At 54.3% G+C, this 16,671-nt stretch overlaps 2 protein-coding genes across 11 annotated transcripts in view; one reads left to right on the top strand and one right to left on the bottom strand.

The window, feature by feature from the left end:
• The first annotated feature begins 801 nt into the window (after window positions 1–801).
• Window positions 802–9,865, top strand: LOC136786341 (uncharacterized). Of its 7 annotated transcripts, none has more exons than XM_066989256.1 (16): window positions 802–961; window positions 1,094–1,173; window positions 1,378–1,503; window positions 1,774–1,853; window positions 2,179–2,290; window positions 3,710–3,799; window positions 5,168–5,272; window positions 5,501–5,656; window positions 5,807–6,250; window positions 6,942–7,079; window positions 7,497–7,673; window positions 8,206–8,364; window positions 8,521–8,622; window positions 8,994–9,084; window positions 9,353–9,412; window positions 9,654–9,865. In XM_066989256.1, exons 1-16 carry the CDS (start codon window positions 844–846, stop codon window positions 9,794–9,796), a joined length of 2,181 nt encoding a protein of 726 aa, XP_066845357.1. In that variant the 5' UTR covers window positions 802–843; the 3' UTR covers window positions 9,797–9,865. The 7 variants fall into 7 exon arrangements, with proteins under 7 accessions (XP_066845357.1, XP_066845356.1, XP_066845354.1 ...); XM_066989255.1 differs by having other exon boundaries at window positions 1,094–1,503; window positions 5,807–5,964; window positions 6,103–6,250; XM_066989253.1 differs by having other exon boundaries at window positions 1,094–1,503; window positions 8,209–8,364.
• The window catches only part of LOC125181523 (ATPase family AAA domain-containing protein 2-like), a 30,984-nt gene continuing 18,745 nt past the window's right edge, over window positions 4,433–16,671 (bottom strand). For all 4 annotated transcript variants that reach the window (XM_066989272.1, XM_066989274.1, XM_066989271.1 and 1 more), the window contains 2 exons: window positions 14,533–14,661; window positions 4,433–13,114 (listed from right to left, as the gene is read on the bottom strand). The gene's annotated coding sequence lies outside the window, so the exon portion shown is untranslated. The remainder of the gene's footprint in view (window positions 13,115–14,532; window positions 14,662–16,671) is intronic.

The raw sequence follows: 16,671 nt of genomic DNA, 5'->3' as shown, positions 1-16,671 counted from the left end.
GTCATCGGTAGTCTTCCTCACTGTGTTCTGACACACGGAAAAGAAACTTTACAACTCAAGGAGAGTTATAAAGCAGGTATGTTTATTGCAGCGCTGGGTGCAAGGGGGATCGTTCCACCTAGCTTGTGCACCAAGGCTTACTACCAGGGTGCTTATACTGATAGGATATATACATATTCATTTCAGTTCCCCCGTAAGTCTCTTGCATATTCATTAGGTAGCGGAAGAATCATTAACATAGGTTCCCGCCCCTATTTGCATGTGCGCTGGAGTCCTCGGGTGGTCGTCCAGCGTACTCTGTTGGTCTTTTGATGAAGGCCAGAAGTCTTCCTTGCTGCTAAACTTTAGTTACCGGGGCAGCTGGTAAATCGCGCAGAGATCAGCTGTCAAGCTGATCTTAGGCTGGTCTAAAACAGAAAATTAAGTCTATCCTAGCTGAAACCAAGACAACCTGGCTGGAAATGGCTGTGCAAACTACGCAAACAGGCAGGAGCTGGTGGATGCAGGAGTCAGGAAGCCACAGGTGACAGTGGCTGCGCAGTGATCTTGAGCCCTTCCTGGCCATTCTGTCTGCACTGTTGTTGCTCTTGCTGTGCCCCAGCAGTGCTGCCCCACCGAGTGGGGGCGTGAGGTCACAGAGAGGCCCTCTGTGACACAGGCCGGTGTCACCTGGCAATAGCTGGTGCTGGCACAGTGGCCCCGCACTGTCCGTCAGGACAGCGAGGGGACAGGGCAGGAGCGAGTGGGACTGGCGAGGAGCCCCCGAGTGCAGCCCACGTCTTTCCCCACTGCCCGTGGCAGTCCCGAGCCTGCCCCCTCCTGACCCTCACCCCTCATCACTCAATGGAGCAGAGACCCCCAAGCCGCCCCAGGGTGGCCTGGGAAGAGGATGAGAGCTCCCAGGAGAGCAGCTCTCTAATGGAGCCCATCGAGGTGTGCGAGGTGGAGCCGCTGCAGCCTGGTGAGCGAGGGTCTGCGCTGGGGTGGGCAGGGCTGGGGCCAGCCGCGCCCCCTGCTTGAAGCCAGGGCCCCCTTCCCTTGCTTCATCCTTAAGCCCCTCTCTACAGCAATGCTCGCTCTCCTTCTGTCTTAGACGCTATCTGGCTACCTGTGTATGAAGAGGAAGAGGAAGCTGTGGACTTCATCGAGGCCTACGTCAGAAACCCGGAAAGGGTAAGAGCAGCCCTTTCCATGGCGGCTGTGCCTGCATGTCCTGGCCGTGCCCCGGCTCTGCTGCCAGGCTGCTGGAGGGCTGCTGGCTGGGCAGAGCTGCTGCCCTCCAGGCGTCCCGCACAGCTCCGCACCCCGCAATGCTGCGGTCCTGCTGGCTGTGGCTCCCCCTCTCACGCTCCCTCTTGGTATCTCTGTGGCTGCCAGGATGAGGTGCAGAAGATGAAGTTCCTGAGCAACGTCATCACTGTGTGCACAACCGCCCAACAGAAGGGCTTGTTAGAGGGCCTGGACATCTTCTGCAGCAGAAATAAGCTGGCGGAGAACATCCAGGTGAGGGGACGTCTGGCGGGCTGGGGAAGGGAGCGAGGCTCCCTGGGCATTGGGCAGGGGTGACTGGGGGCCAAATGCATGGACGCCAAGCTGCTCCCAGTGAGACTGTGGATGCTGCTGGGACCTCAGTGTTGGAAGGTGCAGGGGGCACTCTGGGTGCCGGTGCTGGGCTGGGGCCACCAGGGCTCCTCTGGTCCTGCCCAGCAGTGCTGGCTCTGCTGGTGCTGAGTATCAGCGGCTGCCAGGTCCTATCCCGGTTGTGCTCTGCAGGTGCTGCTGGACGAGGAGCCCAAGGACAAGCTGTTCACAGCAGTGCGGCAGCAAGCCATGCTTGCTGTCTCTGCCTTGAGGTACGTGCCCTGTCCTTGGCTCAGCTGGCATATCCCTAGGGCATGGTCCTGGCAGATCTGACCCTGGCAAGGAGGCATTCACCATCCAGGCAGGGCCTCTGCTCTCCCCTGCTCGGGGCTTGTCCAGAGGACAAAGGGAGCACTGAAGCTTTCTGCTGGGAGGTGTCAGGACCGTCCTCTGGCCCAGGCCAGCCTCATGGAGAAGGACACTGATCCCAGCAGGGCTCCCCAGCCCTCCCTTGGAGTTCTGCCTATGGGAGGTCTGTGTCCACCTCCCTTTGTCGTGGAGGCACTGCTGCCAGCACCAGTGTCTCTCTCTTTGCAGCACAGTGGAGATGGCGGTGGAGGATGAAATGACGTTTCTGTTACTTGCATCCTTCAAGAGCATCTTCTTCCTTCCTCCGGAAGAGGAACTCAACATTCGCCTCTACAGTATGGTATGTGCTGGGTGAGCAACAGGAGCGCCCATATCTCTTTGAGCTACCTCCTGGCTTGCCTGTATTTACAGATGACTGAAGATCCTTGCTGGGCAGGGTCTCAGCCTTGCTTCACCCCATCACGTCCCTCTCACCCTTTCCATCTGCCTGGCTGTATCCAATGCTTGAGGCCTGGTCTGCACACAGCACCTTTTCTGCCCTGAGGCCTCCCGTGGGCAGCGCACAGAGCTGCAGCTGTCCTTCCTTGGCAGTAAGGGATGTGGTGGTTTTGCCCTGCAGGACATCTGAGTTCCACCACAACTGCTCTCTCACTTTCCCTCCCCAAAGGGAAAGGTGGAGAAAATATGATGGAAAGGGCTCAAGGGTTGAGCTAAGGACAGGGAGATCCCTCAACAACTATCATCAAGGGCAAAACAGGCTCAGAGCAGGGAGATTAGTAACATTTATTACCTATTTCTAACAAGCTAGAGCAGTGAGTAACTCAAAAAAAAAAAAAGGAAACACCTTCCCCCATCCACCCTATTTGACGTCCTCCCCTCCAGGGGAACGGGGGAATGGGGGTTGCAGTCAGTCTATAACACTTTGTCTCCACCGCTCCTTCACGGTCCCTCTCTGCCCCTGCTCCGGTGTGGGGTCCCTCCCATGGGATGCCGTCCTTCACAAAGTGATCCTGTGTGGGCTTCCCACAGGCAGCAGCTCTTCAAAAACTGCTCCAACATGGGTCCGTACCATGGGGTCCATCTGTCAGGAGCAAACTGTTCCAACATATGTCTCCCATAGGTAGCAGATGCCCCCACGTCAACTGCTCCTGCGTGGGCTCCTCTCCACGGGCTGCAGCTCCGGCCCGGGGCCTGCTCCTGCGGGGGCTCTCCGTGGGCCGCAGCCTCCTCCAGGCCACATCCACCTGCTCCACCGCGGGCTCCTCCACGGGCTGCAGTGTGGAGATCTGCTCCGTGTGGGTCCCATGGGCTGCAGGGGGACAGCCTGCTCCACCAGGGGCCTCTCCACAGGCCGTGGGGAACTTCAGTTCTTGCACCTGGAGCACCTCCTGCCCTCCTGCTGCTCTGACCTTGGTGTCTGCAGGGCCGCTTCTCACTCCTTGCTCTCCCAGCTGCTGTTGTGCAGCTATATGTATATATATATATTTAATCCACCCTGTCTTAAGAATGCTCTCACAGAGGCATTTCAACATTGCATATTAGCCTGGCTCTGGGCAGCGAGGGGGTCCCCTTGGAGCTGGTTGAAACAGGCCCTTATCTAACAAGGGGCTGCTTCTGGATTCTACTCACAGAGGCCCACCCTGCAGCCCCCCAAAACCTTGCTATGTAAACCCAGTACAAGGGGGAGTTCAGCACAGTCTCATAGAGCTTTGAAGGACCACTGAAAGCCTGCCACCACAACAATTTGTCCTTCTTGCAGACCCTGAAAAGTATGGACAACATGCTGCAGATGTTGCTGATCAGCCCTCCTGCCTCCAGCTTCGAGGAGAATTTGCATAAGATCTTGCAGGTTTGTCATTTTCACAGTGTGGGCTTCACAGTGGCTGTTCCTCACCCTAGAGGGAGGTGACGTGTAATAGTGGAGAGTGCCTCCTGTGCCGTGCACAGAGACCATAGTGCCTGCCGGGAGTGTGCCCAGCACACTCAGGGGAGCCAGGGGCTGCCCACCAAGCTCTTCTAGGGCCCCAGTGTCCCCTGGCTGCTGTCAACGTCCCTTGCCCTCCACAGGTCCTTCCTGTGTCACAGCACAGCTTCCCCCCAGCACTTCTGGGCCTCCTCTGCCCCCAGAGCTCTCCTTGCAGCAAAGCAGTGGCAGAATTTGAGCCCTGTCCTTGTGCACCGCACTGGCAGCATCTGGAGCTGCCATCGCCCTGCTTTCCTGGTGCCCCGTGCTTTCCTTGCCAGGTGTGAATGGGGCAGAGTTCTCCTGGGACCTGCCCGTCCTGCACAGGAGCCCAGCCCCGAAACTCTGTTCTCCTGGCCTCCTGGAGGACATATCACTGTGGCACTGCATAAACCCAGGCCATTTCTGCCTGTTGTGGTTTAACCCAGCCGGCAGCCCAGCACCACATAGCAGTTCACTCACCCTCCCCACGCCTTCTTTGGGATGAGGGAGAGAATCAGAAAAAATGAAGCCTGCGGGTTGAGATAAAGCCAGTTTATCAGGACAGAAAAGAAAGGAAGATAATAATAATAATGATTATAGTACTACTAATAATACACAATGCAATTGCTCACCACCTGCTGACCGATGCCCAGCCTATCCCCGAGCACCCGGTCCCCCCAGCCCAGCCAGCCCCCCCATATAATTGTTCAGCATGACATCAGATGGCATGGAATCCCCCTTTGGCCAGTTTGGGTCAGCTGTCCTGGGTCTGTCCCCTCCCAGCTCCCGCTGCACCCCCAGCCTGCCCGCTGGCAGGACAGAGCGAGAAGCTGAAAAGTCCTTGGCCTGGTGTAAGCACTGCTCTGCGACAATTAAAACATCAGTGTGTTACCAACATTATTCTCACCCTAAATGCAAAACACAGCACCACACCAGCTACCAGGAGGAAAATTAACTCTATCCCAGCTGAAACCAGGACATTGCTCCAAAAGCCAGCCTTCATGGAGAGGGGACAGGGAACTGTGTTCTGGGGGCGGGAATGGGAAGGAGCTAGGGCTTCCCTGGGATGGCATCTGCCTACTTGCCTGGCTACAGGGTTGGCCTTGGGATTTGTGTGAAGGGACCCCATGGCTCAGTGACCCACTGAGGGCTTTGCTCCAGCTCTGGGAATCCCTAATGAACATTGTGACTCCAGCCAGGAGTTCAGCAGTGCTGCTTCTGCTGGAGCAGTTGTCAGCTCCCAGAGCAGACCAGCAGCTTTGCTTCCTGCAGGTGCTGCTACGCTTTGCGAACTCTCAGAACAAACTTGCAAAGGAGAGAGCCATGGAAAGGATCTGGAGGCTGACTGGTTTCATTTCTAGCTGTTCTGATCAGGAGGTAAGGACGCAGGCACCCTCCAGCCAGGCCATCTCCCCTTCCCTGTGTTCCAGAGCAGCCTGCAGCTCAGGGGTGCCTGCGAGGCAAAGCTGGGCACAGGTGGGGGCTGTCAGCACAGCTCTGCCCTGAAGGGAGGGTCTTTCTTCCTCCTTTCCCCTGATCTTCCCTCCCCAGGCGCTGCTCTCTGACTCAATGTGTCATGTCTTCCTTCCTTCCTTCCTTCCGTAGCCATTTGGAAAATACCTCCAGCCTCCTCAGAGGACAGCCATCGTCCTCAGGACACTTGAGACCATGAGAGACTGCTGCATCGATAACAAGAAGAACCAGTGGGCCAAGTTCATGCTGGAAGTGGCCGTGAGAGACTCTGCCTCTTGGCTGATGGAAGTAAGCAGCCCGTGGCTGGATTGCCCTGCCCCTGAGCCCTTTCAAGCCTTGCTCACATCCTGCCTCGCACACCCAGCAGCAATTTCAGCGGCAGCTGGGCAACTGGCTGCAGTCCAGTGGCAGCTACATTCTCTTCTGTGTCCCCTCCAGGTGCAAAAGATTCTGAGATTCCTCCATGAAAACCTAAAAAAGAGCAACAGCACATCTTTACTCCGGCAGAGCTTCTTCTTAGTACTGAAGGCACTGACTAACCAGTTTCCCAGGGAAGCTCTCAGAAGTGTGCTGACCAGCCTTCCGTCACTTGACAGGTACCAGCCCCAACAGTTCCCTAAGCACGGGGTGGGTCAGGGCCAGGGCTGCAGGACAGCCTGGGACCTGCGGGGCTTGTCTGGGTCACAGCTCTGCGGGCGGGGCAGCCCTGCCAACAGAGTGTTCTGGGCTTGCAGCACTACGCTGGACATCTGGAAGGCGATGCTTTCCCTTCCAATGACTTCAGGGAAGATCTTGCGAGAGCTACAGAACGTTCTCCAGGACGAACGGGTGTGCTGGTCTTTGCACGTCCAGACAGAGCACACCAGCCTTCTTAACTTGGCTGTGAGTAACCAGAGGACACACCTTGCTCCTCTTCAGGGCTGTGTGCTCTCCTCCAGGAAAGAGGCACAGGCCTTTCCCCGCCCCATCTTCCCCAAACTGTCACTTCTTCCAGGACTCATAGACACAGCCCCTTAGGGCCAGCACCAGCCCCCCTACATCAACCGTATGGGGTCCCTGTGCACGAAGACGAAGCCTACCCCTTTATACGCAGTGCTCACTTTTCGCCATCTTCGGCACCCCCCTACCTTGCCCTTCAGACTGGAAACCTGTGGCAGTGGCAGGGCCAGGGGTATTGTCACAGCAACGGCTGGGGCTGGGGCGGAGCCATGGTCTTTGCACAGTCTGGGCAGGCTGTGAGACCGGGCACAAGTAGCACCTGTAGCCACCTGCTTCCAGTGCCTGCTTTGTGCCAGTTCATGCTGGTCTGTTGCTCCTCAGAGGCATGGCAGCAAGAGGCTGCGGACAGCCAGAGGGCAGGAGGAGCAGGCAAAGAAAAGGTGCTGCGTGGTGCCACGCACAGGGCACAGAAGGGCCCTGTTTTCTGGCACAGCTGCCCCAGGACGGGCACCTGGACGGGCACCAGGGTTTGTGTCCCCTGCACCCTGCCCTGAGCTGCCAGGGGAGCCAGGAGCTGCAGGGTGACGGGCATGCTGCAGGCTCTGCCCATCTCTCACGGCTGTGTTCATTTCAGATGATGTGTCCAACTGAACGTGTACTAGCGGATTTATGTGACACAGAAAAGCTCCTGCTGCTTCTGAGTCTTGACAACCTGCCGATTCTCTGGCTGGTGCTCAGAGCCCTCGTCATGTTGTCAGAGAGATCTGAGATGGTGAGTCGCACTTTGCCAAGCAAAGCCCTGTTGGCAGCCTGGTGCTGGGACAGGAGGCACCGCCATGGCTTGTCATTAGCTGGGAGTCAGGAGGTGGGGTGATGGTGGTGGTGGGGCCTGGTGTCTGCCTGTGGAGGATCCCAGGAGCTTTCCAGATGGCTTCCCTGGGGGACATTTGCAAAGGGGGCGACTCGGTGGGGGAAACGGAGCCCTTGCTCTCATCACCTCCCTTCCCCGTGCCCTGCTCTCCCAGCTACTTAATCACCACACTCATGGCCATTGCCTGACGGAAGGTTGTTGGTGAGATTCCCATGGCAGCTGCCAGGAAGCGAGCAGGATGATGGTGCTCTGTAACCAGAGCATCTTGGCTAAGGTGGCCATTTTCTTCACTAAAAGCAATGGTGTCTTTCTGTACAGGTGAGGGTAGTGCAGCTCCTGCTGCCAGAAGTCATGGAGACTCTGCAGTATGACAACACACACATCACTGAGAAGGCCCTGACTGTCTTTGAAAACGTGATCGGTCATCTGGAGAAGACGGAGGCCAGCCCCATCGCTCTGGCACTGGCTGAGAGACTCCTGCCTCTTTTTAACAACGTAAGGCTGCTGTGGGTGACTGAGCCCTGCAGACGGGCACTCCGCAATGGCGTTGCCCTTCAGCCCAGGCCTGTGGGCAGCACTCGGGCAGGGCCTTCTTCTCTCCTGCTCCTCTGGGCACTTGTGGGCTGTCTTCTGGGCTCTGCAGTCCAACAGGGCTTCTCCCTGTCAGGTTGACAACTCAGCACAGTCAAAAGTTCCCTGTGCTGAGGCAGAAAGGCAGAAGCTGAGGAGACAGAGTGCCCCAGAAGCCTTATCGAAGGCCAGCCATATATCCTCCTCAGCCCTTTCCTTGGGTGAGCTGTACTTTGACATGGCTGGTGCAGCTAGTAGTAAAAGTGGGCTGGCTTGGAGCACACTCTACGGTACAGGCACCCCGTGCAGGAAACCTGTTAGTTTGCCTTGTGTGGGCCTCCAGCTCCTTTGTTCGCAATACAAGGCTTCACCCTTCACATCAGCCACCCTACGGCCCTTGCTCCCCACGGGCAGGGGAGGCTGGCAGTTGCTGAAATCCTCCTTTTGTCCTCCTTAGCAGGTGTCCAGTGAGGTGCGGGAGCGCTCCATGCTCCTCTTCAAAGACCTGATGGAGTCTGTGGTGTGGTGGAAAAAAGGAGCAATGAAAACGACCGTGCGCAGGGCCCTTATTCCACTGTTGTTCCGGATGAGTGACGAGACTCAGAGCGTGGCCAAGGTACAGATTTCACACCTGGCCGTTGATGTGGGCACTGGGTGTGCTGACACCAGAGGGGTATTCTGGGCATGGGGGGGGGGGGGGCAGGGCAGCAGGCAATCAGACACTTTAGAGATGTGTGTGCGGTGCCACCTCCCTGCCTCTGCTTCTCCACAGGCCTCTGCAGTAGTCCTACTTGCCTGTGCAAAGTTCCTGAAGTGGAAACAGCTTGAGCAGCTGACTCAGACTGAGGACATCTGGAGGATTTGGGAGTACTTGGTAAGGAGAACCGCCCAGCCCCAACCCCAAATGGACAAGCCTGCCCGACATGCCCAGGCTGCTGCAGCCCAGAGCCCACCACTTGCAGCTGCATTGTGGCTCCCTTCCCTCCAGCACAGAGCCCCGGGGGGGCTCTTCTGCAGGCCCCTTGACCCTCCCCTCCCCCGATGCTGGAGGAGACCCTAGCTCATCTGGGCCTTGGCAGCGGGACAGAAGGGTCTCCTAACTCTCTCCAAACCTCGGCCCCACAGAGCTCCTGGCTGGGAGCTGGGGATGGCCTGGGGGAAAGGGGGAGGGGGGTGCTGGCAGGAGGGACTGGTCCGGCTGGCTGGGGAGGGTATGTGAGCCCCGCGCCCTTGTGCTTTCTCCAGCTCAAGCAGAAGATCAGCAGGGTGGAAGGATGCCTGCCATACCTGGAGGATGCTCAGGCCAACTTGCGACAGGAGGCTGTCAAATTCATCGGTGAGCCCAGGCCCCACTTCCCTGTCTGGGCCCTGCCCTGGCAGCAAGGCGCAGCCCTGTGGGCCCTGAAGCCCCTGATTGTAGCCCCAGGAGCCCTGTGCCTCCCTCAGCCCCCTGCCCATGCAGGTGGGCCTGGTGTGTGCCTTGCTCAGGTTCCTCCTTGGGCACCGTGCTTGCAGGGGTGCTGGGGGCAGGGGGGGAGGGCACAGCCCCGTCTATACCAGGGGCTGTAATGGGGAGCAGGATCTGACTGGTGCTCTTTTTCTAGCGTTTGCTGCATTGCACTCCGGGGACCTAGACAAAGAGAAGCTGCGTATGATCATCACCTGTGAGTGAGGGCAGTGCTGGGGGTACTGGGACCAAGTGACAGGGGGCACAGCCCCTGCAGTCTGCAGCTCCATGCCTTGACCTGCTCCAAGGAGATGCTGCAGGGGCAAAGGGACATGCTAGTCTGACCTGTTCCTGCTGGCCCTAGAAGTATATGATGGGGTTGGCATGGTCCAGAGTGATGCTGGATGGTCTCTGTAGGTCAACGGGTTTCATCTCTGCTCTGTGTCTTTCTGTCGCAGACCTCCAAATTCATTCGGAATACGACATCCATCCATCGATCCGTCACCTGGCAGCTGGGACCATAGAGATCCTGCAACGTCAAGTACAGCAGCAACCCGCATCAAGATGGGCTAGGCTGGCAGCACTGCGCTGCTGGCCCTGAACAGCCAGGGAGCCACAGAGCTTCCCTGGGGAAGATCTCTCTGAATAAAACTCGAACTACAAGACCAGTCCCCTTGGTGTCCTTCTGGATGTCTTATGTGGCAAGGTTTTGATAGGGGGGTTCTGCAGGGGCAGCTTGTGTGAGAAGAGCCCAGGAGATGCCGCAAGGCAAGCAAGAACCATCCCCAGATGGCTCCAAAAAGGACCCGCCGCCAGAGGAGCCCATGGAGGAGCAGGTGGATCTGGCCTGAAGGAGGCTGCCGTCCATGGAGAGGCCCCAGAGAAGCAGACTCTGGAGTGGAGCTGCTGCCTGTGGAGAGCAGCCCACAGTGGAGCAGGAGGCCCGGGCCCCCCTTCCCCATTCTCCTGTGCTGCTTGCGGGAAGGAGGTAGAAGAGTGCGTAAGGGAGGAAGGTGTTTCTAGTTTGCTTTTGATTCTCACTGCTGTAGTTTGTTATTGACAGGAATAAAGAGAACAATGTTTGGGTGCTTCGGGGAGATGTATGTTTCCTCAGAGAAGCACTGGTTTACTGGAAACAAGCTCGTGTCCCCCTGGGAGGTGCTTGTGGACCGCTGATGGTCCCCAGGAAGATGTCTGGATGCCCCTGGAGGTGCTTGTGTACCTTGAGGAGATGCTACATTGCACAAAGGAGATGCTTGCGTGCTCCAGAGACATGCCTGGGTGCCCCTGTGTTGTGCTTTCTTGCTCCAAATCTATGCTTGGGTGCTCTGGGCACGTTCTTGTGTGCCTCCAGGAGAAGATGTTGTGCTCCTGGAAGGTGCTCGGATGCCCTGAGGAGATGCCAGCATGCCCTGGGAAAATGCTTGGGTACACCAGGGAGATCCTTGGTCTTCAAGGGAGGTGATTGCGTTCCCCAGCGAGGTGTTTGGCTGTCCCGTGCTGGTTTGCCTTAGGGAGATGCTTGGGTGCTACAAGGATGTTCTTGGGTGCCCCTTTTACACAGCTGGGTGCCCACAGTTGATGCTACTCTTTCCCAGGGAGGTGCTTGGGTCCTCCAAGGAGATGCTTCTTTTCTAAGGGGAGATGCTTTTGGGTAATGCAAAGAGGGGTTGGGATGCAACAGGAGAGATGCCTGAAGGATGTACTTGGGTGCCCAAGGGAGATGATTCGGTGCCTTAGGTAGAATCCTAACTTCTCCAAGGAGATGTTTTTGTGGTGTGGGAGAATTTTTCAGTGCATCCATAGTGAGATGCTTGAGTGCTAATAGGAGATGCATGGGTCCACCAGGAAAATGCTTACGTGCTTGGGTGCCCTGTGGACATACTTGAATGACCCAGGGAGGGGCTCCTGCACCCCACAGAAGCTCTGGGGTTCCAAGGGAGGTGCTTCCCATCTCCAGTCAGATACCTGTGTGCCCCAGGTGGTATTTTGGAGCCTTGGGGAGACGGTTGGATTCTCCAGTCAGATGCAGGAGTATCTTGGAGTATGTGACATGCAGGAGATGCTTGCGTGTCCCTGTGAGATATTTGAGTGCTCCTGGGAGGAGCTTGTGACCCAGAGGCACGTGGTGGCAGCCTCCAGGGAGGTGCTTAGGTGCCACTTGCGGTGCTTGGGGGCCATGGGGAAATGCTTGCATACCCCGAGAAGCTCCTTGGGTCCTCCAGGAAGGTGCTTGGATTCCCCAGGGAGATGCTTGTGTACCTAGGGAGATGTTTGACTGACCCAGGGCGATGTATGGTTTCTCCAGTGAGGCGTTCCATTGCTGGAGGGAAATTCCTGGGTGCTCCCGAGAGATGATTATGTGCCCCAGGCCATTCTGTGCCCATAGGAGATTCCTGTGTGCCCTTGGAAATGCTTTTCTGCTTCTGTGGACTGCTTGGGTCCTGCAAATATTCATGTTTGGGTGCCCAGCAGTAATGCTTGGGTGGTCCAGGGAGATTCCTGGGGCCTTCAGGGACACGCAAAGTGCCTTAGAATGTTCCTTGGGTGGTCCAGAAACATGCTGGGGACACTGTGGGAGATTTTAGGATCCCCCGGTGACATCCTTACGTGTCCCAAAAAGTTATTTGAGTGTTCCAGGAAGGTGCGTGGATGCTCTGGGGAGATGTTTGGGTTCTGCAGGAATGTGCTTGTATGTCCTGACGGAGATGCTTCTGTCGCCTGGGGAGATACTTGATTGCTGCAGTGGGATTTCTGAATGTTGTGCAGAGACGCTCGCTGCCTCAAGAGAGGTGCTTGTTTCCCTTGGGAAGATGATTGGGTGCCCTGTGGAAATGCCTGGCTACCCCAGGGAGGTCCTTGGCTCCTCAAGGAAGATGCTTGTCTACCCTTTGGATATGCTTTGTTGCTCCAAAGAGATGCCTGAGTGCCCCAGAGACATGCGGTGTGCCAGACCAAGGGGCTCCAGGAGTCCACGGAGGTTTGTGGGTGACCCAGGAAGATCCTTGGGCATCCCAGGGAGATGTGTGTCTTCTCCTGGGAGGTGCTCGATGGCTGTAGGGAGGTGCTTGGGAGCTCCAAGGATGTTCTTGCATGCCCTATGGAGATGCTGGGATAGCTATGAGCAATGCTTTTGTGCCCCGAGGAGGTGCTTGGTTGCCGCAGGCTCTAGCAATTCCCTGTATGCCACAGTCATCTCACTCAGGCAGGCAGCAATTTCCCAGGGAACTCAAGCATCTCCACATTTCTCTGATTCTCTCATCCATGGAGTTGCTTGTTGGCCCCACAGCCATTCTTGGTTTCTCCAGTGTGGACCTTGGGTGTTCCAGGGAGATGCTTGGTGAGTCAGCAAGATTCTAAGCACCCCTGGGGAGGTGTCTGAGTACATCAGGAGGTGCTTGGTTTTCCTGGGGATATGCTTAGGTGCCCAAAGAGGTGCTTGTGTTCCCCTGGAGGAGCTTGGGCGCTCCAGGGCAGGAGCCTGGTTCTTAACGATTGAGTGCTCCAGGAAGATACTTATGTGTGTCCAGGCAGAGAGAGAGTCAGGTGCTGCAGGGAGCTGCTTGGGTGCTCCAGGGTGGTGCCTTCTTTTCCCTGGAGGTGCTGGGGTGCCCTGGACTGATACACGAGTGCTCCGCTGAGTGCTTTGTGTGATCCATAAAGCTGCTTGCTTTCTCTGGGGAGATGCTTGAGTGCCCCAGGAAGTTGCTTGGCTGCTCCAGGAAGGTACTTGGATGAGCTTTGAGTGCTCAAACGGGGAGCTTGTGTTCTCTGGTTATGTGCTTGGGTACCCTGGGATGATGGTTTTTTCTTATTTTTCACTGCCTTGAAACTTGGGTGCCTTGGAGAGTAGAAATCAAGTATGTTGAAGACCCCTTTACTTGAAATACTGGAAGACTGCGATTCCTTTCTTAATCTCCTAATAAGAAAAACAAAGACAAATTAGCAGCAAGCACAAATGAAAGCTTAAGAACACTTTCTATTACTATAAAAATAAAGACTCTGTCATACAGAGTCAGTAATATTTAGCAAAATAGTGTGCTACCACCATCACAATGACCTATTACCCCTTCTAGCTTCAGATGCATCCTTATGCATCCAAAATAGAGGGTAGGATATAAACTGTATGGACCTGTATCAGCAGTGGTTTCACAACAATTAGGAAGAGTTAGAAACAGTTCCTGAAAAGCCACAACAAGCTCAAGAAGTTAATTTCTAGACTTTGAATAATTACCCGTTAAGTTCTCTCTCTTCCTACAGCAGAGCACGCTCCTGACTAACTTGTACAGTGCCCTCTGAATAGGAGAGATTTGTTTGTTAAAGCTAAAGGAAGAAATAGAAAACCAAGAAAGCTAATTACTTTTAATTTAAGTATTAAAAGTTAAGTTACAAAAGTTCACAGGCCCTGAGATAACAGAAGGAAAGCCCTTCTCAAGCTAAAAGATCTCATTTTTTCAGGAGCGGCCTCCCTGAATCCAAAGAATCCTCTCTCTTTCACAGGCGGAACAGAGCGTCCGTTCTAACTCCTTCTCAGATGTGGAAGAAGAGATCAAGATGACCAGTGCCTGAAAAAAGAGGCACTCTCTTTTTAGGGCAGACAGATAGGCATAACAACTTTTATCTGTTCTCAAGCACAAGCGACCCCAAGACAAATGGGTTCAAGGATCTTGAATCAGAAGACTGAATAGCCAACGTACACTGGGAACACCTGACTTGGACCACGGATGCCTCATGCAGATTTCTGCTGAGTTCTGACAACTCGGAAAGCATCTTTTACAGGAAGAGACCAGAGAATTTGACTCATTAGTGTAAAACTGGCACAGGCAGAAATCTCCCAAATTACAGATGGTCAAGCATATTAGTTAAAAAGAGATTAGAGTGTGACTAGAGAGAAGTCTCAAACTCTTGTTATATACTTCAATTTCTCTCCAAGGATGGAACGACTACGAAGTATTGCCATGCCTGACTGGCCGTAGAGGGAGAGAGAGGAAGCGAAAGACTTAGAAAAGCACCTTCCCTTCATGGCCCTCCCGCCCCCAAGAAAAACTACTGACAGACTAAGGTTAACTGCTTTGAAAGGGCTGTGTGGGTGAACCCACTGTCTTCGAGTTCAAGCTTTCTCCTGCTGAAACTGCCAACAATTATGCCAAGTACAACAATGGTTTTGCAATACGGATAAACGTCTTCCAGACTGAAACGAAAAAGTCTGACTTGTGTTTTTGTCTGTGCACAGACAACTAAGCAGTAAAGAGCAATGCTAAATTACCGTGATAGCCAGAATGCACAAATACTGCAGAACGGTGAACAGAAAGTGCTATAACACAAACCAAAAATTACCTCCACCAAATCGGTTTTGTCATAGTCTTCCCGATGTTTGTAAATACATTGATTAATCGTGCCATATACTTTTTCCAAGTGAAATACGTCAAATCCCTTAGTTAGCTCAATGACAGTGTGCAACAGTTTCTGAAGAAAACAATGGGGAAAAAAACAAATAACCTTACAAGAGCACGAGATCCTTTGAATACGCTCTTTATGTTTCCAGAGGTTCAACAGTAACAAGTGACATCCTACTTTTCTTACGCTCTTAAATAAAATGTGACGCTTCAGAGAACAGATTAAATATCCCATGTGATTTCAGTGGAGAAAATGAGTTCATTTTTCATACTTCAGAGAAAGGAAAGGCTTACATTTCAGACAATCTTTTATTACTAATCAATCTATCACATCTATGGTCATAATTGCAAGTCAGCTGCTTCCAAAGCAGCAGGGAATGACACGATCCTCTTTGTAGGATAGTTGCTGCCACAGCAAAGCCACTGTTGCATTTCACTAGAGAAGCCGTTGCAGCAGCACAGGGCGCTGTAAAAAGCATGTTTTGAAGCTGGGCTACAGATCTTGTAGATACAGCTGTGCCAGCTGGAGAAGGAAGCATCCTTAGGCGATTCCCTTTACCCTTTAGCCAAATGTGTACCATGCCTACAACTCTGCTGGCAGAACAGATTGCTCAAGCACCCAAAGCAAAGTTAGACTAGTTAGTTCAATCCTACCTTTCAATTCAGGGCTGGATAAATAGTAGAGACTGCTTGTAGCAATTACCAATCTCTCACACAGTCGTTTCTATTACCAAAGATGCAGAGATGATAATCTCTGGCACAGCCACAGTGACAAGCTAGTGGCAGCACCTTCTTCCACCGCCACAGCTGTTCACTATTGCTGTGAGACTGTGAGTATGTAGCTTTAGAGAGCAGCCATGCCAAACGGAAATACTACTGCGCCCTGGAAATACTGCTGCTCATCATCTTACCATCAAACTCTGCCTCTGCCTGCCTCAGACCACCTAGCACAAAACCTGAGTATTCCCCTCAACTTCATTCTATACAACATGGAGATAAAACACACGGAAAACACCCAGAGCGCTTTCAGCTGCAGTAAACAGAAAAGGAAAATCTGAGAAAGGTCGAGGTCCCATGTGAAACTGTACCTAACTGCTGCCATGTAGATGGCTGCACGCTGATCAAGAAGTTCACAGTATCACAGTATCACAGATTTCTAGGTTGGAAGAGACATCAAGATCATCGAGTCCAACCTTCGACCTAACACTAAGTACTCCACTAAACCATATCGCTAAGCTCTACATCTAAACGTCTTTTAAAGACCTCCAGGGATGGTGACTCCACCACCTCCCTGGGCAGCCCGTTCCAATGCTTAATAACCCTTTCGGTAAAGAAGTACTTCCTAACATCCAACCTAAAACTCCCCTGTCGCAACTTTCGCCCATTCCCCCTCGTCCTGTCACCAGGCACGCAGGAGAACAGACCAACCCCCACCTCTCTACAGCCTCCTTTAAGGTAACTGTAGAGAGCGATAAGGTCGCCCCTGAGCCTCCTCTTCTCCAGGCTGAACAAGCCCAGCTCCCTCAGCCGCTCCTCGTAAGACTTGTTCTCCAGACCCCTCACCAGCTTGGTCGCCCTTCTCTGGACTCGCTCGAGCACGTCCATGTCCTTCCTGTAGCGAGGGGCCCAAAACTGAACACAGTACTCAAGGTGCGGCCTCACCAGAGCCGAGTACAGGGGGACAATCACCTCCCTAGACCTGCTGGCCACACTGCTTCTTATGCAGGCCAGGATGCCGTTGGCCTTCTTGGCCACCTGAGCACACTGCTGGCTCATATTCAGCCGACTATCAACCAATACTCCCAGGTCCTTCTCGGCCAGGCAGCTTTCCAGCCACTCATCTCCCAGCCTGTAGCTCTGCTTGGGGTTGTTGCGCCCCAGGTGCAGGACCCGGCACTTGGCCTTGTTGAACTTCATGCAGTTGACCTCAGCCCATCGCTCCAGCCTATCCAGATCCTCCTGCAGAGCCTTCCTGCCCTCGAGCAGATCGACACACGCACTTAGCTTGGTGTCATCTGCAAACTTACTGAGGGTGCACTGGACGCCCTCATCCAGATCATCGATAAAGATATTAAAGAGA

This window comes from Anser cygnoides, unplaced genomic scaffold (assembly GCF_040182565.1).
Source record: "Anser cygnoides isolate HZ-2024a breed goose unplaced genomic scaffold, Taihu_goose_T2T_genome scaffold_43_1, whole genome shotgun sequence".
In the NCBI taxonomy this organism is placed as follows: Eukaryota; Metazoa; Chordata; class Aves; order Anseriformes; family Anatidae; genus Anser; species Anser cygnoides.
The sequence above is the reverse complement of the archived record's forward strand: the minus strand, read 5'-3'. Positions and strand labels throughout refer to the sequence as shown.

Excerpts from the sequence above, each read along its gene's own strand:
- LOC136786341 (XM_066989252.1), top strand. The coding sequence starts at position 844 with ATGGAGCAGAGACCCCCAAGCCGCCCCAGGGTGGCCTGGGAAGAGGAT. Across the intron at positions 2,291-3,709 it reads ACATTCGCCTCTACAGTATG|ACCCTGAAAAGTATGGACAA; the intron begins GTATGTGCTGGG and ends TCCTTCTTGCAG. Across the intron at positions 5,657-5,806 it reads CTGCCTCTTGGCTGATGGAA|GTGCAAAAGATTCTGAGATT; the intron begins GTAAGCAGCCCG and ends TGTCCCCTCCAG.